General features: G+C 48.6%; 1 protein-coding gene across 5 annotated transcripts in view; it reads left to right on the plus strand.

The window, feature by feature from the left end:
- The window catches only part of FAM107A (family with sequence similarity 107 member A), an 88,080-nt gene extending 65,604 nt beyond the window's left edge, over positions 1 to 22,476 (plus strand). For 2 of the 5 annotated variants that reach the window (XM_065933400.1, XM_065933401.1), the window contains 3 exons: positions 17,569 to 17,743; positions 19,280 to 19,436; positions 19,941 to 22,476. In XM_065933400.1, the coding sequence (XP_065789472.1) occupies positions 17,569 to 17,743; positions 19,280 to 19,436; positions 19,941 to 20,048 (440 nt within the window). In that variant the 3' untranslated portion in view covers positions 20,049 to 22,476. Of the gene's footprint in view, positions 1 to 482; positions 761 to 953; positions 1,510 to 17,568; positions 17,744 to 19,279; positions 19,437 to 19,940 lie in introns of those variants that run through there. The other 3 variants (XM_065933398.1, XM_065933399.1, XM_065933402.1) reach the window with 3 other exon arrangements.
- The last annotated feature ends 942 nt before the right edge of the window (positions 22,477 to 23,418 follow it).

Below are 23,418 nucleotides of genomic sequence, written 5' to 3' on the forward strand. Positions count from 1 at the left end.
CAGGGGTTGCCGACTGGCTGCCCAAGGGGCTCATGCCGGGGCTGGGCAGGGACGAACACAAGGGCTGGTCTGGCTCACAGCCGGTCAGCGTCCACTCACCCTCCTCCCCTGGGCACGATCCTGTGGCTCCTCGCTGAGGTTCGGGGTACTGAGGAAACACCAAAGATGGAGTTGTTGATCTGTAAGTGGGTGACTGGAACTGACCCAGCCTAGTTTCCCCTGGTTTTGCACCAAGAGCTGCCTTCCCCTGGGGAGTCGCGCCAGGCAGCAGGAAGCCTGCCCCCCCAACACACCAGGTCAGGGAGGTACCAGAAGGCATTCTTGCTGACCCTCCCATCAGAAACAAGGGAAATGCCTGTGCCTGAACCACGCCGCTCAGAACAAAGCTTGGCATGTCCTTGCTCCTCAAGCATCTGACCAAATCGATACTTCCTCGTGCCTCCCTCCCCGGCAGTGGGGCTCGGACACAGTGTTCGGCGTGGAGGAAGTGGCCGAGCACCAAGTGTAATACCCGTTACTATAGTAACAGTTCCTTTCTAATGATCCCAGAATAAACAGGAACGCAGAGCCGCCCCGCTCGCTGGCTCTCTTCATCCCCAGGGCTTGATGAACCGCCCTGTGGAGGCGGCCCCTCCTGGCTCACCCGGGACTCTGGTGGAGCGAGGACCAGCAGCGCTGCGCTCGGAAGTTTTCTTCCCAAGGACACGGGCTCAGCTGAGTAAGACTGTCTCTCTTCTGTCTCCCCTGTGGCTGAGCTGGGGTGCGGTGCCAAGAAGGGGTGTGGCGGGGGAAGGAGGGCAGCGTCCGAGCGCCGGGGAGGCGGGCGGGGGGGGGGCAGAGCTCTTCGAGCCCAGGTACCGCACCCTGCGGAATGGCTCGGGGCGCCTCCGGGCATCTGGGTTTGGGAAAGGGATCGCAGAGGCCGTGTAGGGAGCACCAGGGGGAAGAGAACGTAGAGCAGCGCCCCGCTCTGGCTGATCTCTTTCTTCCGAATGCTCAGATGCACCTGAGTTCATGCGTGGTGTGACCTCACCCACCAAGTCCACTTCCACACAGCGCAGCAGCTGTAGCTCTCTTGGGAACCGACAGGTCAGAGGCCAGCCGAGACGGCCTGGGCAGACAGCTCAGCTCAGGCTCGGGAGGCTTCACTTGCTGAGTGTGTGATCTGGGAAAGACCCCTCAGCCTCGGTGTCTTCATTGGCACAAAGGGGTCTCGAGCACCACCGCCTCAGTCTGTTGCAAGGATCTCCTGAGGTACAGCCGCGATGCTGAGCACAGCTCATGGCAAAGGGTGAGGGCAGGGCTGGGCGTTGCCCGCCTGGATTTGGCTTTAGCGCTTTGCAGCGTGAGACAGGGCTGGTACTGGGCCAGAAATCGGGGGGCTCTGGGGTCGGGTGTGCCACTTTTTTGAACTGCTACTAAACCCAGTGGTTTCCCAGCCGTGGGGCAGCCCCCGTACCTGCGTCTCTGGCCAGTTTGGACCCTGAGTGGCTCTTCACTCCACTGGTGGTAAGTCCTGCCGGGATCCCCCTCCCCGAGGCACTGGTCAAGCGGGGTGGCTGGCATCATGCCACTGGTGGGCCGACACTGTGCCTTGATCAATGGCACAGAACTCTCCAACCCCCTCGCTAAGGACCGCCCACGTCCAGCCCTGGACTCTGCTATGGAACTGATTTGAAACTGTGTACCCACCTCACAAACGAGGTGGTCACGGGAGACCCAAGGCAGGATGTTGAGGAAGTTTGTCGAGTCAGTTGGTTGGGGGAGGCTGCGTCCTAGTGATCGAGGCACTCTGGCGGGGGCTTCCAGGCATCAGTGGCGGGGGGCTGGAAGTGTGGAGGAGGCCCCCAGATATGCCACGCTGTGGCTGCAGGCCAGGGAAATACAAATGGGTACTCTGCCCACGGGGAGGAAAGAGGCACGAAGGTTCGGAAATGCGATGGCCACGCTTGTCACTTTTACTGAATGCCTCTTTCTCCTGGGTCAGTAGTTATTTTCAAAGGTTCCCTTCTCCTCTGTGCCTCCATCCCATGAAATGCTGAACCAAGGAGATCACTGGCTGTGTTGTAAATGTGGCAGCTTGAAGAGTAATGAGGAACAAGGGCTGGGGGAGGGAGGGCAGAGTGAAGACTCAGACAACATCCCCAGGAGGCACGGCCACCAGCTGGACTCTCCTAACAGCCCAGCGGTGGGCAGACAGGCCGGTGGATTCTGGCTCAAACCCAGAGCAGTGCGGGCCCTGCCCGGGCTCCCCAATAAGAGGGCAGAGAGTTCCCCAGTTACCAGCACCAGCTTCTCACTATGAAAGGGCTCCACTGCCTCTTTACCGGGGATTCTCGAGTGTCCAGAGAGGAAAGGGATGTGAACCTGCTTGGTTGACTGAGGCGATGCCTTGCACCTGGAAGACACTGCAGTGGTCGGAAGAGCACTGACTTAGGGGCCCAAAGCTTCTGACTCTGCCATTTATTTTGTGTATCTTTGGACAAGAAGCTTGGCCTCTCTGAGATGCGGTTTTCCCATTTAGAAAATGGGAATAATAAAACAGTACCACTGGCTGCCTCTTGGGGGCGACTGTGAGATCCAGATGCGGGCGAAGGAGCCTTCATCAGATGTCAGGTGCTCAGCACGGGCCCCCTTGGCCTAGTGGTAAAGAACCGGCCTGTCCATGCAGGTTAGACACGGGAGACGCGGGTTTGATCCCTGGCTCAGGAAGATGCCCTGGAGGGGGGCATGGCAACCCACTCCAGTATTCTTGCCTGGAGAATCGCACAGACAGAGGAGCCTGGCAGGCTACAGTTGCAGAGTCTGTCGTTGGCTGCCTCTGCCACCCCCACCACTTCAGTCTGTCCAGTCTTCACAGCGAATTGATTGTGGAGAGGAGGAGGATGAAGGAAGTTAAGTACCCATCCAAGGTCACAAAGCTGCCAAGCACACTGACTGTAATCAGACCCGCCCCCAAGAGCCAGTCCAACCAGTCAGCTGAAACCACTCAGGCCAGAGCAAAAAAAGCTTGTTCGGTTTTTTTTAACTCTATGTATTACAAAGTTGTCTATTAGAATCACTTAGGAAACTTTTTTATTTTTTATGTCATATTGAACTATACTTACGTTGATTTAGTTTCAGGTGTGCAACAAAGTGATTTTAGTTATATACACGCATACACACGTGTGTGTGTGTGTGTGCATTTTTTAAAATTCTTTTCCCAGTTAGGTTATTATAGAATATTGAACAAAGTTCACTGTGCTACATGGTAGGTCCTTATTAATGATCTATTAATGAATGTAGCAGGGTGTATATGCTTATTTCAATTTATCCCTACTCCCCACCTTTACCCGCTGGCAACCATAAATTTTCTAAGCCTGAATCTGTTTCTATCAAGAAGTTCATTTGTATCATGTTTTTAAAGATTCTGCATGTAAACAATATCATGTGGTATCTGTCTATCTGACTGACTTCACTTAGTATGATAATCTCCAGGTCCATCCATGTTGCTGGAAATGGCACTGTTTCATTTTTATGGTTGAGTAATATTCCCTTGTATTTATGTATTACATCTTCTTTATCCACACCTCTGTTAAATGGACCTTTAGGCTCCTTCCATGTCTTGGCTACTGTAAATACTGCTGCTATGAACATGTGGGTGCATATATCTTTCTGAATTACAGTTTCCTTCCATTTCCCAGGAGTGGGAAGGCTCTTTTTCGTTTTTAAAATTTTTTAGTTTTTTGCAGAACTTGCAGGCTGTTTTCCATAGTGGCTGCACCAATTTACATTTCCACCAACAATGTAGGAGGATTCCTTCTTCTCCATACCCTCTCCAGCATTTATCATTTGAGACTTTTCATGATGGCCATTCTGACCAGTGAGGGTGAGGTGGGTGTCTCATTATAGTTTTGATTTGTATTTCTCTAATAATCAGTGATATTAAGTAGCTCTTCATGTGCCTCTTAGCCATCTGGATGTCTTTGGAGAAATGTCTATTTAGGTCTTCTGGCCATTTTTTGATTGGCTTGTTTGCTTTTTTGATATTGAGCTGCACGTGCTATTTGTATATTTTCGAGATCAGTTCCTTTTCAGTTCCTTTGCAAATATCTTTTCCCATTCTGTGGGTTGTCTTTCTGTCTTCTTTATGGTTTGCTTTACTATGCAAAAGGTTTTAAGTTTAATTAGGTCCCATTTGTTTTTATTGTCATTGCTATAAAGACGGATCGAAAAAGATACTGCTGTGCCTTATGTCTAACAGTGTCCTGCCTATGTTTTCCTCTAAGAGTTTTATAGGGTGTTGTCTTGCCTTTAGGTCTTTAATCAATTCCATTTTTGTCTATGGTGTTAAAGAATGTTCTAATTTCACTCTTTTCCACACAGCTGTCCAGTTTTCCCAGCATTATTTATTGAAGAGACTTGACTTCATTGCGTATCCTTGCCTCCTCTGTCGCGTTAGTTCACCATATCTGTGTGGATTTATTTCTGGCCTTTCTAGCCTCGGTGGATATGTATTTGCTTTGGTACCAGTACTGTTCTACACTGATTATAGCCTTGTAGTCTAGTCTGATCAGGGAGTCTGATTTCCTCCTGCTCCATTTTTCTTTCTCAGGATTTCTTAGGGTATTTGGGGTATTTTGTGTTTCGATATAAATTTTAGAACTTTTTGTTCTAGTTCTGTGAAAAATGCTATTAATAATATAATAGGAATTGCATTCAATCTGCAGACTGCTTTGGGTGGGAATGTTTCTCTTTCTGATCTTTCGTTGTTAATGTACAGATGCAATGGGTTTCTGTGTATTAATTTTGTATCCTGCAACTTTACCACATTCATTGATGACCACTAGTAGTTTTCTGGTACCCTATAGTGTCCTGTCATCTGCAAACAGTGACAGTTTTACTACTTTTCCGATTTGGATTCCTTTTAGTTCTTTTTCTTCTCTGATTGCCATGGCTAGAACTTCTAAAACCATGTTCAGTAAAAGTGACAAAAGTGGACAACCTTGTCTCATTCCTTATCTTAGAGGAACTGCTATCAGCTTTTCACTGTTGAGTATGATGTTAGCAGTAGGTTTGTTTTGTATGTTATTTACTATGTTGCAGTAGATTCCTTCTATATTCACTTCCTCTAGAGAATTTTTATCATAGATAACTGTTGAATTTTGTCAAAAGTATTCTTCTGTTTCTTACTGTGATGTATCACACTGTTTTGTGGATATTAAAAAATCCTTGCAACCCTAGGATAAATCCCACTTGATGGTGCTATATGATCCTTTTTAACGTGTTGTTGGAATCTGTTTGCTAGTATTTTGTTGAGGATTTTTGTGTCTGTGTTCACCAGTGATATTGACCTGTGATTTTCTCTTGTTGTGATAGCTGTCTGCTTTTGCTATTAATATCAGGGTGATGGTGGCCTCACAGAATGACTGGGCGTGTTCGTTGCGCTGCCATGCTTGGGGGAATTTCAGAAGCATAGGCATTAACTCTTCTCTAAATGTTTGACAGATGCCTGTGAAGCCATCTGGCCCCGCACTTTTGTGTGTTCAGAGTTGTTTAATCACAGTTTCAGTTTTAGTGCTTGTGACTGGTCTGTTCATATTTTCTACTTCCTCTGGGTCAGCCTTGGAAGGCTGGACTTTTCTAAGAAGTTGTCCATTTCTTCTAGGTTCCCCATTCTGTTGGTGTATAGTTGTCGGTAGTAGTCTCCTGTGATCTTTTTCTTATTTCTGTTGAGTCTGTTGTAACTTATTTTTCATTTCTAATGTTATTGACTTCAGCCTTCTCCTTTTTGTTTCTAGATGATTCTGGCTGATGACTTATAAATTTTTTTCATCTTCTCAAATAACCAGTTTTTTTAAAAAAATTATTTTTATTATAGTTGCTTTACAGTGTTGTCTTTCCACTGCACAGCAAAGTGAATCAGCCATATGTATCCACATATCCCCTCATTTGCAGATTTCTTTCTCAATTTGGGTCAACACAGAACACTGAGTTCCCTGAGCTACACAGCAGGTTCTCATTCTTTACCTGTTTTAAGTACAGTATGAAGAGTGTATAGATGTCAAACCCAGTCTCCCCGTTCATCCCACCACACCTCTTCCCTCACTGGTGTCCATTTCTTCATTCTCTACTTCCGTGTGTCTATTTCCGATTTTCAAATAAGATTGTCTATACCATTTTTCTATATTCCATATATATGTGTGTGTTTACAAACAATATTTGTTTTTCTTCTTTCTTACTTCACTCGATGACAGTCTCTAAGTCCAACCAAGCTCTATAAATGCCCCATTTCATTCTTTTTGATATTCTATTGTATATGGACCACATCTTCCCCCCCCACTGGAGTATAATTGCTTTACAATGTTACGTTGGCTTCTGCTGTACAAAAAAGTGGACCAGGGGCTTCCCTGGTGGTCCAGTGGTTAAGACTTGGCCTTCAAATGCAAGGATTCAAGCCCTGACCAGGAAACGAGGATCCCACGTGCCACAGAGCGAGGAAGCCAACGAGCTACAGTGAACCACAGCGCAGACCCAACAGATCCTATTACAGAAAGTGAAGCAGCTGTATGTATGCATATATCCCCTCCATCCTGAGCCTCCCTCCCATGCCCCACCCCCCTCTGAGGTCCTCACAGAACACGGAGCTGAGCTCCCTGTTCTGTACGGCCGCCTTTCACTAGCTATCTGTTTTATACATAGCGGTGTATATATGTCAAAGCTACTCTCTCAGATCGTTCAACCCTCTCCTTCCCCCCGTGTGCATAAGTCCATTCTCTGTCTGCATCTCTATTCCTGCCCTACAAGTAGGTTCATCAGTACCACTGTCTAGGTTCCATATGTATGCATTAATAGAAATGCTGTTATCTTTCTGAATTACTTCACTCTGTATGACAGACTCTAGGTGCATCTGCATCACTACTAATGACTCAATTTTGTTCCTTTTTATGGGTAATATTTCACTGTACATAGTACCACATCTTCTTTATTCAGTCATCTGTCAACAGATGTTTAGATTGTTTAGACTGTTTCCATGTCCTGGCTATTGTAATAGTGCTGCAATGCACACTGGGGTACACGTATCTTTTTGAGTTATGGTTTTCTCTGCTTATATGGCCAGTAGTGGGATTGCTGGGTCATGGCGTAGTTCTATTATTATTTTTTTAAATGAACCTTCATAAAAACATAGTTTTTTAAGAACCCATTTCTTTTTTAATGAACCCTCACACTGCTCTTCACAGTGGCTCTACTAATTGTACATTCCCACCAACAGTGCAAGACAGTTCCCTTATCTCCACACCTTACCCAGCATTTGTCTGCTGGTTTCTTAACGATGGCCATTCTGACACATGTGTAGGTACTGCCTCATTGTGGCTTCGATCTGCATTTCTCAAATGATTAGTGATGTTGAGCATCTTCCCATGTGTTTGTTGACCATCTGAATATCTTCTTTGCAGAAATGTCTACTTAGGTTTCCCACCCATTTTTTGATTGGGTTGTTTTTCTGATATTGAGCTACGTGAGCTGTTTGTATATTTTAGAGACTAATCTTTTGTCAGCTGCTTTGTTGCCAGATATTTTCTCCCATTCTGAGGGGTGTCTTTTCATCTTATTTGTGGTTTCTTTTGCTTTGCAAAAAGCTTTTAAGCTTGATTATGCCCCACTCGTTTATTTCTGTTTTATCTTCGTTACTCTAGGAGGTGGGTCAAAAAAGATCTTGGCTCAGTTTCTTCCAGTGTTCTGCCCATATTTTCCTCTTAGGAGTTTTATAGTATCTGGCCTTACAGGTCTGTAATCCATTTTGAGTTTGTGAATGGTGTTAGGGAGTGTTCTAAGTTCATTCTTTTACATGGAGCTGCCCAGTTTTCACAGCACCACTTACTGGAGAGACTGTCTTTCCTCCATCGTATACTCCGTGCCTCCTGGATCATGTATGAGGTGACCACAGGCCCACGGGTTCTTCTCTGGGCGTTCTGTCCTGTCCCACCGATCTGTATTTGTTTTTTGTGCCAGTACTGTACTGTCTCGACTCCTGTATCCTTGTAGTAAACTCTGAAGTCAAGGAGCCTGATCCCTCCAGTTCTGTTTTCCTTTCTCAAGATTGCTTTGGCTGCTTGGGTATTCTGAATTTCCATACAAATTATTTTAAAAAAAAATAAAGTGTTGTGGAAAATGCCATTGACAATTTGATCAGATTGCAATGAATCTGAAGACTGCTTTGGGTAGTAGAGTCATTTTCACAATACTGACTCTTCCAGTCCAAGAACACATTGTATCTCCCCATCTGTTTGCATCATCATTTCTTTCTTTCATCAGTATCTTACAAAGTTATCTGTGTACAGGTCTTTGCCTCCTTAGGTAGGTTTATTCTTAGGTATTGTATTCTTTTTGTTACAGTGGTAAACTGGGATTGTTTCCTTAATATCTCTTTCTGATCTTTCATTGTTAGTTACAGGAATGCGAGAGATTTGTTTATTTTGTATCCTGTGACTTTATAAAAATCACTGATTAGGTCTAGTATTTTTCTGGTGGCATCTTTAGGATTTTCTATGTATAGTATCATGTTATCTGTCACTATTTACAGTTCTACTACTTTTTTTCCAATGTGGATTCCTTTTGTTTCTTCTCTGACTGCTGTGGCTAGGGCTTACTGAACAATGGTGGACATACTTGTCTTATTCCTCATCTTAGAGGAAATGCTTTCAGTTTTTCACCTTTGAGAATGATGTTAGCTATGGGTTTTTCATATATGATCTTTATTATGTTGAGGTAGGCTCTCTCTGTGCCACTTTCTAAAGAGTTTTTAATCATAAATGGCTGTTGAATTTTGTCAAAAGCTTTTTCTGTATCTAATGAGATGATCAGTCCTGAAGTACTGGAGCTTCAGGACTGATGTTGAAGCTCCAATACTCTGGCCACCTGACATAAAGAGCTGAGTCATTGGAAAAGACCCTAATGCTGGGAAAGACTGAAGGCAGGAGGAGAAGGGGATGAGAGAGGATGAGATGGTTAGATGGCATCACTGACTCGATGGATATGAGTTTGAGCAAACTCAGGGAGATAGTGAAGGAAGGACAAGGAAGCGTGGCATGTTGCAGTTCATGAGGTTGCAGAGAGTCAGACATGACTAGCATGTCTGAACAACGAGATGATCATATGGTTTTTATTCTTCAATTTGCTAATACAGTGTATCACATTGGTTGATTTGCACATATTGAAAACTTCTTGCACCTCTGGGATAAATCCCACTTGATCATGATGTATGATACTTTTAATATGTTGTTGGAAATGATTGCTAGTATTAAGGATTTCTGCACATGTGTTTATCAGTGATATTGTAAATTTGTGTGTGACGTCTTTGTCTGGTTTTGGTATCAGGGTGATGGTGGTGGATTCATAGAATGAGTTTGGGAGTGTTCCTCCCTCTGCGGCTTTTTGGAACAGTTTGAGAACAAGAGGTGTTACCTCTGCTCTAAATGTTTGATGGAATTCTCCTGTGAAGCCATCTGGTCCTGGACTTTTGTTTGTTGGAAGTTTTTTCATCAGTTTCAGAACTTGGGACTGGTCTGTTCATATTTTCTATTACTTCCTGTCAAAGAACCAGCTTTTAGTTTTACTGATCATCCGTATTGTTTTCTTTGACTCTATTTCATTTATTTCTGCTCTGATCTTTATTTCTTACCTTCAACTAACTCTGGGTTTGCTTTCTTGTTCTTTCTCTAGTCGCTTTGGGTGTAAAGTTAGGGTTTTGAGATTTTTCTTGTTTCTTGAGGTAAGATGGCATTGCTCTAAACGCCTTTCTTAGAACTGCTTTTGCTGCATCTCACAGGTTTGGGATCATGTTTTCACTGTCATTTGTCTGTGGATATTTTTGTATTTCCTCTTTGATTTCTTCAAGATACATTGATTGCTTAGTAACATACCTTTTAGCCTCGATGTATTTGTATTTTTTAACATTTTCCTGTAATTGATTTGTAACACAGTAATTAGATTTGTAATATTAGAATGATTTCTAATACTATAGCACTGTGGTTGGAAAACATGCTTGATGTGATTTCAGTCCCAAGATGTGATCTATCCTGGAGAATGTTCCATGTGCCCTTGAGAAGAAAGTGCATTGTTTTTGGATGGAATGTTCTATAAATAACAATTAGGTCTGTCTGATCTAATGTCATTTAAAGCCTGTGTGTCCTTAATAATTTTCTGTCTGTATGAACTGTTTGTGTAAGTGGAGTGTGTTACTGTCAATTCCCCCTTCTATGGTTATTAGCATTTGCCTTATATATTGAGGTGTTCTTATGTCAGTAGTTAGTGGTTTAGTTGCTAAGTTGTGTCTGACACTTGTGACCCCATAGGCTGTAGCCCGCCAGGCTCCTCTGTCCATAGGATTCTCCAGGCAAGAATACTGGAGTGGATTGCTGTTTCCTCCTCCAAGGGATCTTCCCAACCCAGGAATCGAACCTGGGTCTCCTGCACTGCAGGCAGATTGTTTACTGACTGAGCTATGTATATTTCAACTGTTATATCTTTTTCTTGGATTGATCTCCTGATCATTATGCTTGTCCTTCCTTGACTTGTTTAACAATCCTTAAAGTCTATTTTGTCTGATATAAATATTGCTATTCCAACTTTCTGTTGATTTCCATTTGCATGAAAAACCTTTTTCCATCCCTTCAGTTTCAGTCTGTATGTGCCCCTAGGTCTGAAGTGGGCCTCTCACAGATAGCATATGTACAGGTCTTGTTTTTGTATCCATTCAGCTAGTCTATATCTTTGGTTGAGGCACTGAACATATAAATATATATGTTCCTAATGCCATTTTCTTAATTGTTTTGGGTTTGTTTTTGTAGGTTTTTTTTCTTCCCTTTATTGTTCTCTTCTCTTGTGGTTTGATGACCATCTTTAGTGTTATCTGGGTTGCTTTTTTTCCTGTGTGCGTGTATCATGGGTTTTTTTGCTTGCATTTCCCATGAGGTTTTGATAAAGCAGTCTGCACGCGTGCACACACACATGGCTTTCCTGATGGCTCAGACAGTAAAGAATCCACCTGTAATGCAGAGACCTGGGTTCGATCCCTGGGTCAGGAAGATCACCTGGAGAAGAGAATGGCAATCCACTCCACTGTTCTTGCCTACAGAATACCACAGACAGAGGAGCCTGGAGGGCTGCAGTTGCAAAGAGTTGGACATGACTGAGTGACTCACACACTATACATACACACACACAGAAAGACACACACACAGATAAGCTCCTGGTCTCTCAATTTCAAAGCAGTTCTTATTTCCTAGAGGTACTGGTTTGCTATCATATTTCCTCTTCGCAGGACTGTGGTTCTTGCTTCTGCTGTGTATCCCCTGGTGGGGGAGGCTGGTCCCGTTGTCCCTTGACAGGGGCTCGGGGGTGGTGTGGTGACAGAGTCTGCCCTGTGGTTGTCACTGTCCTGTCAGGGGTGGACCCCCTAGGTCTGTGTCTTAGGGGGTGACTCTGATCTGTGGGGCCGGCAGGTGGGACTGGAGCCCCGTCCCGGGGAGAGGAGCCCCCGAGCGTCCCTCCTCGGGAGCTGTGCATCTGTGAGGACCTCTGCTGGGCCAACTCGCAGGCGCTGTTGCTGGCACTGCTTTTGGCCCCGCCGTGACTGTGGGGGCGCCGGCCATCGGCCCTGCTGGCCCTCAGGTGTCATCCTCACCAGGCCCCCTGACTGGGGTCACGTCCAGGACTGCAGTGGTCGTGCACTGGGCCCGCTGCAGGACCCAGAGAGGCGGCTCAGCCGCTGGCCTGGCCCGACCCGACCCCCTGAGTGTGTGTCCACAGAGACGGAAGCTGCACAAGCCAGACCTGTCCCAGCTGCAGGAGCACACTTCCTTTAGGTTTCTCACGGCACTCAGTTTAGGAACTGTCAGCAGAGGTGTGCTCCGGAGGCGTGGGCTGTGGTTTCAGTCCCCCCCGCAGCTGTTCCTCCCCCCCGGACTCTGCTCGAGAGCACACGAGCCCACCGGGCAGGAAGGAGCTGGGGACCGGGGCAAGCGGCCCCCAGGGGTGGCCCCGCACATCCCACAGCTCTCAGATGCCACGTCCTGGCTCCCAGCCCATCTCCCCACCTTCTGCTTCCTCTCCTCTTCCTCCTTCGACCTCCTGGCTTATCGGGGGATCTTTCTTGTCCTCTTAGGTGTCTGAGGTCCTCTGCCAGCTGTCTCCCAGGTCAGTTAAATCAGAATCCAGGGGTAGGACCCAGGCCCTGATATTTCTTCAAGTCCTTCGGATGATACAGCCAGGATTAATATCAACTGATTTAACCAGTACAGTCCCCCTACCCCACCCCCAGCCTGGAAATACTTTAAAATGCACAAGCCAGTACTTATCTGGATAAGGTAGTTGCCTCTGTATTGGAGTATATATATATATGAAGGCTTTACAAGATTCAAAAGTTTTTTAATATCAGGTCCATGGGAATATTGACAGTTTATCATAATACTTCATAGCACAGAAAACAAAACATGGCCATGCTACCAAATAGTTCAGGTATATTTCTGGCAACTCAGTTTCTCTTCTTTTTCTGGTTTATCTGTTGTTTTTTCATTGTCAAATCATTTTCCAGTATAATGAAGTCTTAGCCTAATAGGGCTGTTGCCTGCTGTTTACCTTTTGTGGTCATAGTGCAGAAATATTAGCCATAAGTGAACACATTACTTCACTGGAAATCAATGGCACCTGGGAAAAATGTGTACCTACTTTATTAAGACTCAGTTCTCCTTCATGGCTGTGTATGTGGACTGTTAAAATTCTAACACAAAGAAATAACCAGTTTTTAAAAAGACTGAGAAAGCTCAATCTAAGACAAGTGGGATATTTTTTCTATACTGTATAATTTTTTTAATTGGAGTAGGATTGCTTTACAATGTTGTTAGTTTCTGCTGGACGACAATATTAATCACCCCACCGCCCCCTGTGCTACACAGGCCTCCCCCTACACATGGTAACGTATTTAAGTCCACTGACCCTGTCACCTGGAGAAGTGGGATCCTTAACAGTGATTATTAATAACAACCAATGAGGTGGCCCCACTCAGTTTCCTCTCTGGGAGTGAGGCCCTGGCAGCCAACACTTACTGAGTCCTCAGCTCAGTGCTAGGCACTCACTAGCCAAGCACCACCTCCTTTATTTTGCAACAACCTCATGAAGAAGGGTGCTGATCAACAGCAGCTGTCACACCTACTCATCACGGCTGTTCTCTCGGAAGCAGGCACACACAGTAAGTAATGAGTGGGCATGGCTGTGTTCCACATGGGTTGGGTTTCAGCCAAAGGCTGGAGTTCTGGACTCCTGCTGCCGACACTTGCCCAAGGCTAGGAAGGGGCTGATCCAACGTCCAGTCCAGGTTCCAATGGCTCCAACATCATTCTCTCTTACTTTGACAACCAGTGAAGGACATGCATCAGCCACTCAACTTTCTCTTCAATAGGTTCTCTTTTCTGCTCACTAGCTCTTCAGAGCATTCACCTTTCTCTTTTCAGAGATGACCTTATGCTCACCTCACCGCCCCCATCACGGCCACCTCCCTGCTCAGGACACCCCAGCAGCCCTGGAAATGACCCAGCGGTATACATATGTCCCCACTCCCACCCCTCTGGGCTGTCACAGGGCACTGATTTAACCTGCTTGTGTTAGACAGCAGATTCCCACAGGCTATCTATTTTACATATGGTAATGTATATCTTTCAGTGTTACTCTTTCAATTTGTCCCTCCCTCTCCTTCCCCTACTGTGTCTGAGGCCTCTTTTAATTAAACTAAAGGCAGGATGGTTGGCTCTGCAGCTCCCTAACCCCTGGGACAGGGACACATACACACTACCCACGGATCTCACACGTGTTTCCTGGAGTTCAGAACATTAACTGGCAGAGGCAGCAGTTTTCCCAGCTTGCAGGTCTGAGCTGAAGAACCACTCATGTTCTTCAGACTCCACGTCCTTCAGACTCACCACACCACCCTGGTCTCAGCAAAACACCATCTGCCACACCTCACCACCGATGCTGTTTTTTAAAAGCCCAGAGCTGGTCATTGATTGGACCCGGGGGGCAGGGCTGGCTACATAATTTGCAGGAGGTGGCCCTAGTGCTAAAGAACCTGCCTGCCAGTGCAGGAGAGATCAGAGACTGAGTTCCATCCCCATGTTGGGATTAGAGGAGGGAATGGCACCCCTCCAGTATTCCTGTCTGGAGAGTCCCATGGACAGAGGAGCGTGGCAGGCTACGGTCCACGGGGTCGCAGAGAGTCAGACTCGACTGAAGCGACTTAGCCGGCAGTGCAAACAGAACGCAGGAGCCGCGGGTCAGCGCGAGCCTGTGTGGGCCCCCAGGGGCGGGGACTGGCCGCAGGCAGCCCACCCATTGGCTCGCTGCTGACCTATGGGGTGAAAGGTCCTCGGCCCGGCCAATCGGATGTCTTTCCTCTGGAATTGAACGGGAAAGACAGAGGCTGACCGTTGCAAAGAAAAGAAACCGACGTCATATAAAAGATTTCCCAAACCTGCTGACAGTTTCTCCCCACACAGTGGCAAGAATGACCTTAACATCAAACCCGACGCGATCTTTCCGCCACTTGCAACCACCCGTCCACCCTCCCTGTAAACACGGCCCCGCTCCGTCACTCCCTCACGCCACTCCGGCACACTGTGCCTTTTTGTTTCCTGAACAGACCGAGCTTGTTCAAGGTAAATGAGTCACACAGGCTGTTTCGTCGGCCCCGCCAGCCTCCCTCTTCCTCCTCAGCTCTTAAAGGTCAGCCGCGGAGAGGCCCCCCCGCCGCACCTGGCTGAAGGCGGTCCTCCGGTCAGACCCCTGCGTTCGCGCCTCTCCATGTGCAACCGTCTAGTTGTGTTGGTCTGTGTACACGTTTGCTGTCTGCCTCCCTCGCAGAATCTCAGCTCTAGGGGAGGCGGGGCCTCTACCACCCTACCTGGTAAATTACAGGAACTCCAACATACTGTAGGATAAACGAGTAATTGTGTGATTGTGTACTTTCTCAACGGTCGTTCCTGTTAGGCAGGAACCTCTTGGTTTTATGTGTTTGTTTTGAATCTGGGCACACTATTGAATTTCCTCATTAGCTCCAAATGCTTTTCTGTTAATCCATTTGGGAATTCTGGCTATAGATAATGACATCTTACAAAGATATTAATTCTGCCCTCTCCAAAAGTTGTATAATTTATTTCTATTTCCTGTCTCATTGCTTCCGTGCCATAGTTAGTTGATTTCAAGACACTGTGACTGATGAAAATTATGAAGCTCTGGCGGCATACAGGAACTAACAGCAGGATGACTAGCTGAGGAGTGGAAGCACTTATTTTAAGCATGGTGTGATAATGGCCTGTGCCGAAGACTTAGGAAGGAAAGAGAGTGGCTGGAAATTACTCAGATAAAGGATTGGTGAGACTTAATAATGGGAAAAGGCAGAAGAAAGGGGAAAAATTCTCCAAATTCCAATCTGAATCAAGATACTGTTAATGTCTAGTGCCCATTTTTAACTCCTAAACACCACCGCGGTCATTTAAGACCCCCAAAATTAAGGATATATCTGAAAATCAATAGCCTTATGAAAAAAGAAGCGAGAAAATTAGAATTCTCATTACAGAAATGGTTTTGAGAATAGGAATTGAAGAAAATTGACAACTATGGCTCTAGGCTCTGACACAGTCTGTCTACATCCAAAGTATAACAGTTTTCCCAGCATCTTACAGAGGGGGTCTCACTTAGTCATCCTGACAGCATGCTGTAGTAGGTAACAGACATGCCAAACGTGTGTCTGGAGTGCTCCCATTTGCAGAGCTTTGATGCCCACCTTCCCTAACACATCACCTTGCACTTTACAGTCCATCAAACCCTCTCCTCCTGTTTTCTCCGCCCCGCCCCCTGAACCTGCTACCCACCTCTAGGTTCCTGCACAGACCTCTGTCCCAGTCTAGTCTGCTTGGAGGACAGCTGTTCATCAGGCGGAGAATGGCATTCATCCTCTTCCCAGAGGGAGGGAAGAAGTAAAGACCTATGCACAGGCCACACGGGGATTGGCGTGGTGAAAGTTACACAATATAAAACGTACTATTTTAACCATTTAACCTGCACAGTTCAGAGGCACTAAATACATCCTCATTGTTGTGCAGCTGGCACCATCGTCCATCACCTGAGTTTTTCACCCTCGTCGTCTGAAGCTCTGTCCCCATTCCCCTCCCACCTAGCCCCTGGAATCAACCAATGTGCTTTCTGATTCTGTGAATTTGACTAGTCTAGGTATCTCACAGGTAGAATCAAACAGTATGTGTCTGCACCTAATATATGTTGGAATGGATTCTTAAGGTTAATTAGATATTTGTCCTATAAACAGATTGTACTTCTTTCCCCCTGTGCTGTATACACAGTAGTATAGTAGTGTAAGTACGTCTGCGGGGGATAGATTGGGAGATTGGGGTAGACATATACACACCACTACGATTGGTGGTGTTTACAGAGGGGAACTGAAGCCTGGTGTGTGCAGTGGGGACACACCCCCTCAGTTCCATCGTGGAAACCACATGCCTTAAGGCACTGGTTCCCCGAGACCAACCTCCCTGAGCCTCAGTTTCCTCATCTGTACAACCTCACAGGTTTAATGATCAATTACCAACAGATATTTGCCTTCTCGATACCAAGCCAGACACTGCCCATGCCTCGTGTGTAATAGAGGCTCTGCCTCAGAAAAAACAGGACTCATGAAGAGGGAGGAACCAGTGCCTAAAGTTTCACTCAAAATACTGTATGCAGCTCAGAGCCAGCCTGGGTCATTCTCTAGAGGAATTTTAAGTCTAACACACATGCACGCACACACACCCTCTTCTTTCTTACCTTCACCCTCATAGTGGCTTAGTTGAGGGCATTTCAAGGATATGGAGCCCACCTGGACAGAAGTGAGCCCTTCTGCTGAATTCCGAACGCACTGACAGATTTCAAGCTACTGTGGTGGAATTGAGGCCATGAAGAAGGCAGATATCTGCATTAAAGATGACAACCCTCCCTTTATAATTAGACGTGGCAGTCCTGGGATTTCATACCCTTTTCTTTGATCTGGAGAAACTGAAAAGCTGGACCTGTCTGTCAGGAAACTACAGGCAGGAAAATAAGGGGTGATGTTTTCTTTATATCACTGCATTTATCCAAATTAACAAGTACACATTGCTCTTTTTATATATCTTTTCTTTCTCTGATACAAGCTCCCTGAGAAACAGAAACTCAAACAGAATTCCTTTTATAGGAGGGAAAAAAAAATTTTTTCCCTCAAAGGTCAAAAACATTTCCATGTGTTAACCCATGTACTTTGTGACCCAGTACCACTTTTCAGCACCCTAGTTTACAGCCATGATCCCCAATCCTTACGCCCTAGGCACAGGCTGTCTATCATTTCCATCTCACCAATGAGGAAACCTAGGCTCAGAAAGTCAGGTAGCTTCCCCAGGGCTGCAGAGCAGCCAAAACCCTTGCCCTTTAACTGTGCCACGAGAACGGCCGAAGACTGTGAGCGCAGCTCTGACCAGCTCCCCTGTCCCTGCTGTGTTGTTTCCACAGCCTCCATGTACTCGGAGATCCAGAGGGAGCGGGCCGACATCGGAGGCCTGATGGCCCGGCCAGAATACAGGGAGTGGAACCCAGAGCTCATCAAGCCCAAGAAGCTGCTGAACCCCGTGAAGGCCTCCCGGAACCACCAGGAGATGCACCGCGAGCTGCTCATGAACCACAGGAGGTGGGAGAGGAGCGCGGCTGCCTGAGATGATCACTGAGGCTCAGGGAGGTGCCCACCCCCACCTGCCGAAAGGCAGGCCTGGTAGTCACCCGGGGCTCTGAGAGACGGGGCAGGTCTGAGGGTGCCCCGTGTGGTCAGCAGCAGACACCGTGGCAGTCCAGAAGCCCCGTAATCCCGCCTAGTCAGCCACGGGTGCCTGCCCTCACAGAGGAGACTGATGTTTGACCAGATGGTGGGATGGGTGCTTTGAGGAGCCACCAGCCTGGGCTCCAGGGAGGAAGTGATGCCTCAGCTAGAGATGGAAGGGTGGGTGGGAGTCAGCCGGGGTTGGAGGTGGGCCCTGGCCGCGAGCAGCCGATGGATGAGGATGTGGGTGTGCACAGGAACCTGGAGGATCTCCGAGTGACTGAAGATTGTGGGGGGCCAGAGGAGAATGTGGCCTGTGAAGGGTCCCAATGCGGGGTGTCACCGTGGTCGAGTGGAGCAAGAAGGCCAGGAGCAAGCAGTGGGCCAGGCTGGAGCTGTGAGCCCTGGGACCACTGGGTTACTGAGGAGCTGAGCTCCCTTAGGCTCCCTTCCTAAGAGGGTCTCTGCCCAGCAGCACCAGGATGAAGGTTGCAAAGCCTCCGCAGCTCCCTCTAGTGGTCGTTTTTGGTATTGACGCTGGCGGTGATTGTCGTCCTTTTTTTTTTAACTTAACATACCTTCCAGCAGATCTCATTTTTCATCTTCTGTGTTGTCCTCCTGCCCCTTAGTTACACTGGTCTCTCTGTATCTGCCGGGACTGGTTCCAGGACCTGCCCCCCCACAGAACCCAAAAACTCAAGGGCCTTGTATAAAGTGGCATTGCACGAATTCAATCTGTGGAAACAGAGGGTTGACTGTGTATTGGAAGTACTTTGTCAAGATCCCTTTTAGAGTCATCCCTTTTAAAATTACCACAGTTTAAAAAACAGAAGCCTAAAGACAAATCAGGGCAAATGTTTGCAATATAAATGACAAAAATATGTACATTATCTCTTACAAATACATGAAGAAGAAATGAACAGAAGATAGGTACAGTTAGTTCACAGAACAAACAAAAGGAGCGGGCACCCTTCTCCAAGCTGCTCCACCAGACCCTTTTTGCCTACCAGATTCTGCAAGACAAGAAGATGGGACAGTAAGGAGAAACAGATGCTCTGAAATACTGTTGACAAAAGTTATAAATTGGATAACCTTTTCTAAGGAGCAGATGGGAACATGTAACCAAAATCTTTGAAGAGCGCCTGACCCAGCAATTCTACCTCTAGAAAGTTAGGCTGAGAAAATACCCAGTAATATCCTACAGTCCGGTCTCTGGGCACAGACCACCCCACCCCCCTTCAGTCTGTGGCACCTGTGACGGGGACTGGAGTCTCAAGTCTAGGGACCTCCCTTCCCTGTTCCCTGGGACAGTCATGCTTTCCCGGTACTGGCTGAGGCCAGTGCAGGGTGCAGCCCTGGGTGCGGAGTGGGGGGAGTCTCCTAACGCCTCCCCCCCACCCCCCTCCCCAGGGGCCTGGGTGTGGACAGCAAGCCGGAGCTGCAGCGCGTCCTGGAGCACCGTCGGCGGAACCAGCTCATCAAGAAGAAGAAGGAGGAGCTGGAGGCCAAGCGGCTGCAGTGTCCCTTCGAGCAGGAGCTGCTGAGACGGCAGCAGAGGTTGAACCAGGTGGGTGGGGGCCCCAGACCCCGCCCCTGCTTCCTCCAAGACCACCTGCTGGCCCAGGGAGGCGCTAGGCCTGCAGTGACAGCTGACAAGGAGGCTGAGCCAGACGAGGACTGGACCCAGAGTCCACGCCTGGCCTGCGTCCTCACTCAGCCACTCCCTTCGCTGTGTGACTTTGGACCAGTGGCTTCCCCTCTCTGAACCGGTTTTCTCATTAGCCCAATCTGTTGTATGCTGATTCTGATTATCTTCTCACAGCTGCCTTCTGAGCCCAGAGGAGTTACCATTTTAGAAATAAGGAACCTAGGGCTCATATGAGGTCTGCAACTTGAAGCGGGCTTCCTGGGTAGAACACAGTCCCCTGCTCTGTCCCCTCAGCTTCCAAGCTGGTGGGAGAACTGATCCTGGTTGTTTCCCCAGAGAGGACCCTGGGTCCAAACCCATAGGCTTTTGAGTGGGACTCTCCCTCACCCACCCACCTCTCATCTCTGCTTCTCTCCCCTTCAGCTGGAGAAACCCCCAGAAAAGGAAGAGGACCATGCCCCTGAATTTATTAAAGTCAGGGAAAACCTGCGGAGAATCACCACTTTGACCAGTGGAGAGAGGGCACTGTAGAGCCGGCTCCCGGAGCTCCAGCACCCCCCAGCCCGCCCGGCCCCCACCTCGCCCTCCAGCCCTCCTATACGCGGCAGCCCTGGCCCCCAGACCCGGCTCTGCAGCGTTCATGCTCGCTCCTGGAAAAACGCATCGCCCCAGAGGGCTGCCCCCTGCCCCACCCCCAGAAGATGGGGGATCCTGAATGCAGGCTTTTCCTTCTAGCGCTCATCGCTCCTGCTGCAAGCAGCAGCCACTGCTGAGGGAGCTTTCCCCAGGCTCCCTCCTTGAGGGGCTGCTGAGCCCTGCCAGGATGCTTCGGGCAGAGCTGAGAAGGGACCGGTGCCCCTCTGGCTGGACGAGCTGTCCATTCTGCCCAGGCCCCATGGGGGGCACCTACCTTGAAAGCCTGAGGGGAGGACGGTCTGTCCTTAGGAAGGGCCTCCAAGGCAGAGACGCACTAACAAAATCAGCTTCAGCCTCTCCCCACCCCTTCACCTTTATCCCTCCACGCTCCCCCTGCCCCCATCCTACCCCATCCAGACCCTGTAACCACAGTGGCCCAGGGCTGCAGCCGCTCCGCTTCTGGAAGTTAGAACAGTGCTGCTTGAACTTTACCGTGCCTACGATTACCAGGGCCCTTTGCTAGAAGACGGCTTCTGATCCCGCAGGTTGGGGTGAGAGCTGAGAATCTTGTTTCTAACAAGCTCCTGGACTGCCGCTCTGAGGCCCACACTGTCCCTGGCAAAATGCAGGATCCGAGGCGAATATAAACCCCCCCCCAGTTCCCGTGAACCCCATCCTAGAGATTCCCATCCGCCTCTAAGGCGCTCTTTATTTTCCTCCCACCCCAGGGGCCCTGGGCCCGGGAACACCCCTAGCTAGGAAGTGGTGTTGGTTATGTGACCAGAGATGCATGCAATTGCCAATCTGCCTTTCTTACCATACTGATACAATTCTAGCCAAAAAAACTCACACAACTCTTTTAAAAGAACCTTTCCCCAAAGTCTACAAAAAGCAAATATATAGTGATTTTTCAACAGGCTTTGGAAAACATAAAAAACCAGTCTGAAGGCCTGACCACCACCCTGACACCCTGGCCCTGCTGATCAGCCTGAGGCCCACACCAGACTCGGTTTCTTTCGCTTGAGGCCAACTCCGTGAACTCACTCACACATTCTTCCTCCAAACTTGCCTCCCAGCACTAGACCAAATGTTTGAACTTTTGCTTCTGTCCCATATTTAAAGATCTGGAGACCCACCAGGCCTTTTCCTTTTCCCCTGAAGAATAAAACCCCTGCCCCATAGCTCAGTTGGTAAAGAATCCGCCTGCAATATGGGAGACCTGGGTTCAATTCCTGGGTTGGGAAGTTTCCCTGGAGAAGGAAATGGCTACCCACTCCAGTGTTCTTGCCTGGAGAATCCCATGGTCAGAGGAGCCTGTCGGGCTACAGTTCATGGAATCACAAGAGTTGGACACGACTTAGTGCTCTCTTTCTCTCTCTCTCTGGCTTTGTAAACCCATCCTTCAAGGTAACAGGGCACTAGTAGAAAAGCATTTCCTTTTACCCCCCACCCCGCCCACCAAGACTGCTGGACAGAGCTGCCGCTGGGATGCAGTCTGGCAGCTGGACCGAAGGTGGGAGGGAAGGGACCGCCCTGGGTGGCTGGAGGGTGACCAGAGACATTGTCCTTCTCCTGTGTGTGCTGAGGGGCGTGAATATAGACATGCTGGCTCTAAAAGGCTCTTGAATGTGACCATTTTGGTGAGAAGGAGGGAACACTGTTTTACATGTGTGTCCGGCAAGGGTCATGCTAAAAATGCACAACCCCTGCTTAAAGACCACCACTTCCCCAAAGAAGTCGCCCCATGTCATTCAGACCTGAGGAGAACGAGACTGCGCCTCTAGGATGGAGTAGCCCCCAAGGGATGCTTGGGGGTTCACCGTGGGCCCGAGAGGTGCTCCCGGGGGGCAGCAGGGCACGGAGAGAAAGCCCTGGCAGTATTAGAACAGACCTCGAGTACCAGGGCGTCCACCGAGCCCGACAGACACCCTTGATCCTGCCCCAGGGCTCAGTCTCCACTCCTCCTCTCCAGCCATCTCCCGCAGCAGAGGCTGCAAACACAGCGTCTCATTGCTGCAGCCTCCTCTGTAGTTTGGGGCGACCATGCGACCAGGTATGGCCAGTGACATTTACAATGAAGTCTACAGGGGGTCCTGGAAAGCTTGTTGTTCTGACAAAAGAGACAGACTGGGTAACACCCCCTTGCCCCTCCCTCCCTTCATTGAGGCTGGGATGGCTGGAGCCACAGCAGCCATGTTGCGACTATGAGGAAAAATGCCGAGAGAATCTCAAAGACACGGGCCCAACTGTCATGTGACCAAGCCAATGCCAGCAGCCATCCTCCTCCCAGATTCTTGTAAATACAAATAAATCCCCCTTGTTTAAGCTACTGTTGGTCGGTCTCTATTCTGTGGAGAAACATTCCTAACAGAAGCCCAGCTCTGTGGCCCAGAGTTAGCTGCAGAATGTCCTGACAGCCAGATTCCCCTCTGCCATCAGAAACCTACTGGATCAGGACCCCCAGCAACAGTGCCGAGGATGCGTTTCTGCAGCTCTGCCGGGCAGCCTACATGGCACAGGTCTGCGAACAGGTGTTTGGGCGTCACCGACTCACATCAAAAGTACGTGCTGAGAGCCTGCTCAGTGGCAGGAGACGCGCCACGTGTGGGGGACATGCCTGGATCGCTGCGGGTCCGCTGCCTCCTGTTGACCCTGCTTGTGCCCCTGCCCCCCACAGCCTGTTCTCGACAGAGCAGCTGAAGTGTTAACAATCCTGTTAAGATCTAAGGCAGATCTCGTCACTCGTCTGACTCCCAGTCAAGTCCTTCCTGTGACCTAGAAGGTCCTATGCATCCTGCTCTCTCTCTCACCTCTGCCCCACTTCCCACCGCCCTCCCCTTCCTCACCCAGCTCCAGCCAGGCCACCCCCTGCCCCGCACGCCCTGCCTGTCCACCTGCTCTGCCCCGGGCCAGGACCAGCCTTCCCTCCCAGAGCCACACAGCACACTCCCTAGCATTCTTCAGGTATTTTTCATGCTCTTCCTAAACCGGGTCCCCTGGGTCACCCTTGCTAGAATCTCAACACCTCTGACACTCTTCCTGTCCCTCCTTGCCACTTGTGCCCATCTACATGTATTCCCTTCCCTGTGTGTCTCTCCTAAGGATAATGTTGGCTCCACAAGGACAGAGATGTGTGTCTGTCTTGTTTATGGTGAATCTCAAACAGCCATCCTCCTTCCCTGCCAGCAGGTGGCCTCCCTGGCACCACTCTGGCAGCTGAGCCTCAGGAAAAGCCCAGCCGCCCCCCCCAAATCACAGCTCAGAG

The sequence above is a fragment of the Muntiacus reevesi genome, chromosome 4 (genome assembly GCF_963930625.1).
Source record: "Muntiacus reevesi chromosome 4, mMunRee1.1, whole genome shotgun sequence".
Classification (NCBI taxonomy): Eukaryota; Metazoa; Chordata; class Mammalia; order Artiodactyla; family Cervidae; genus Muntiacus; species Muntiacus reevesi.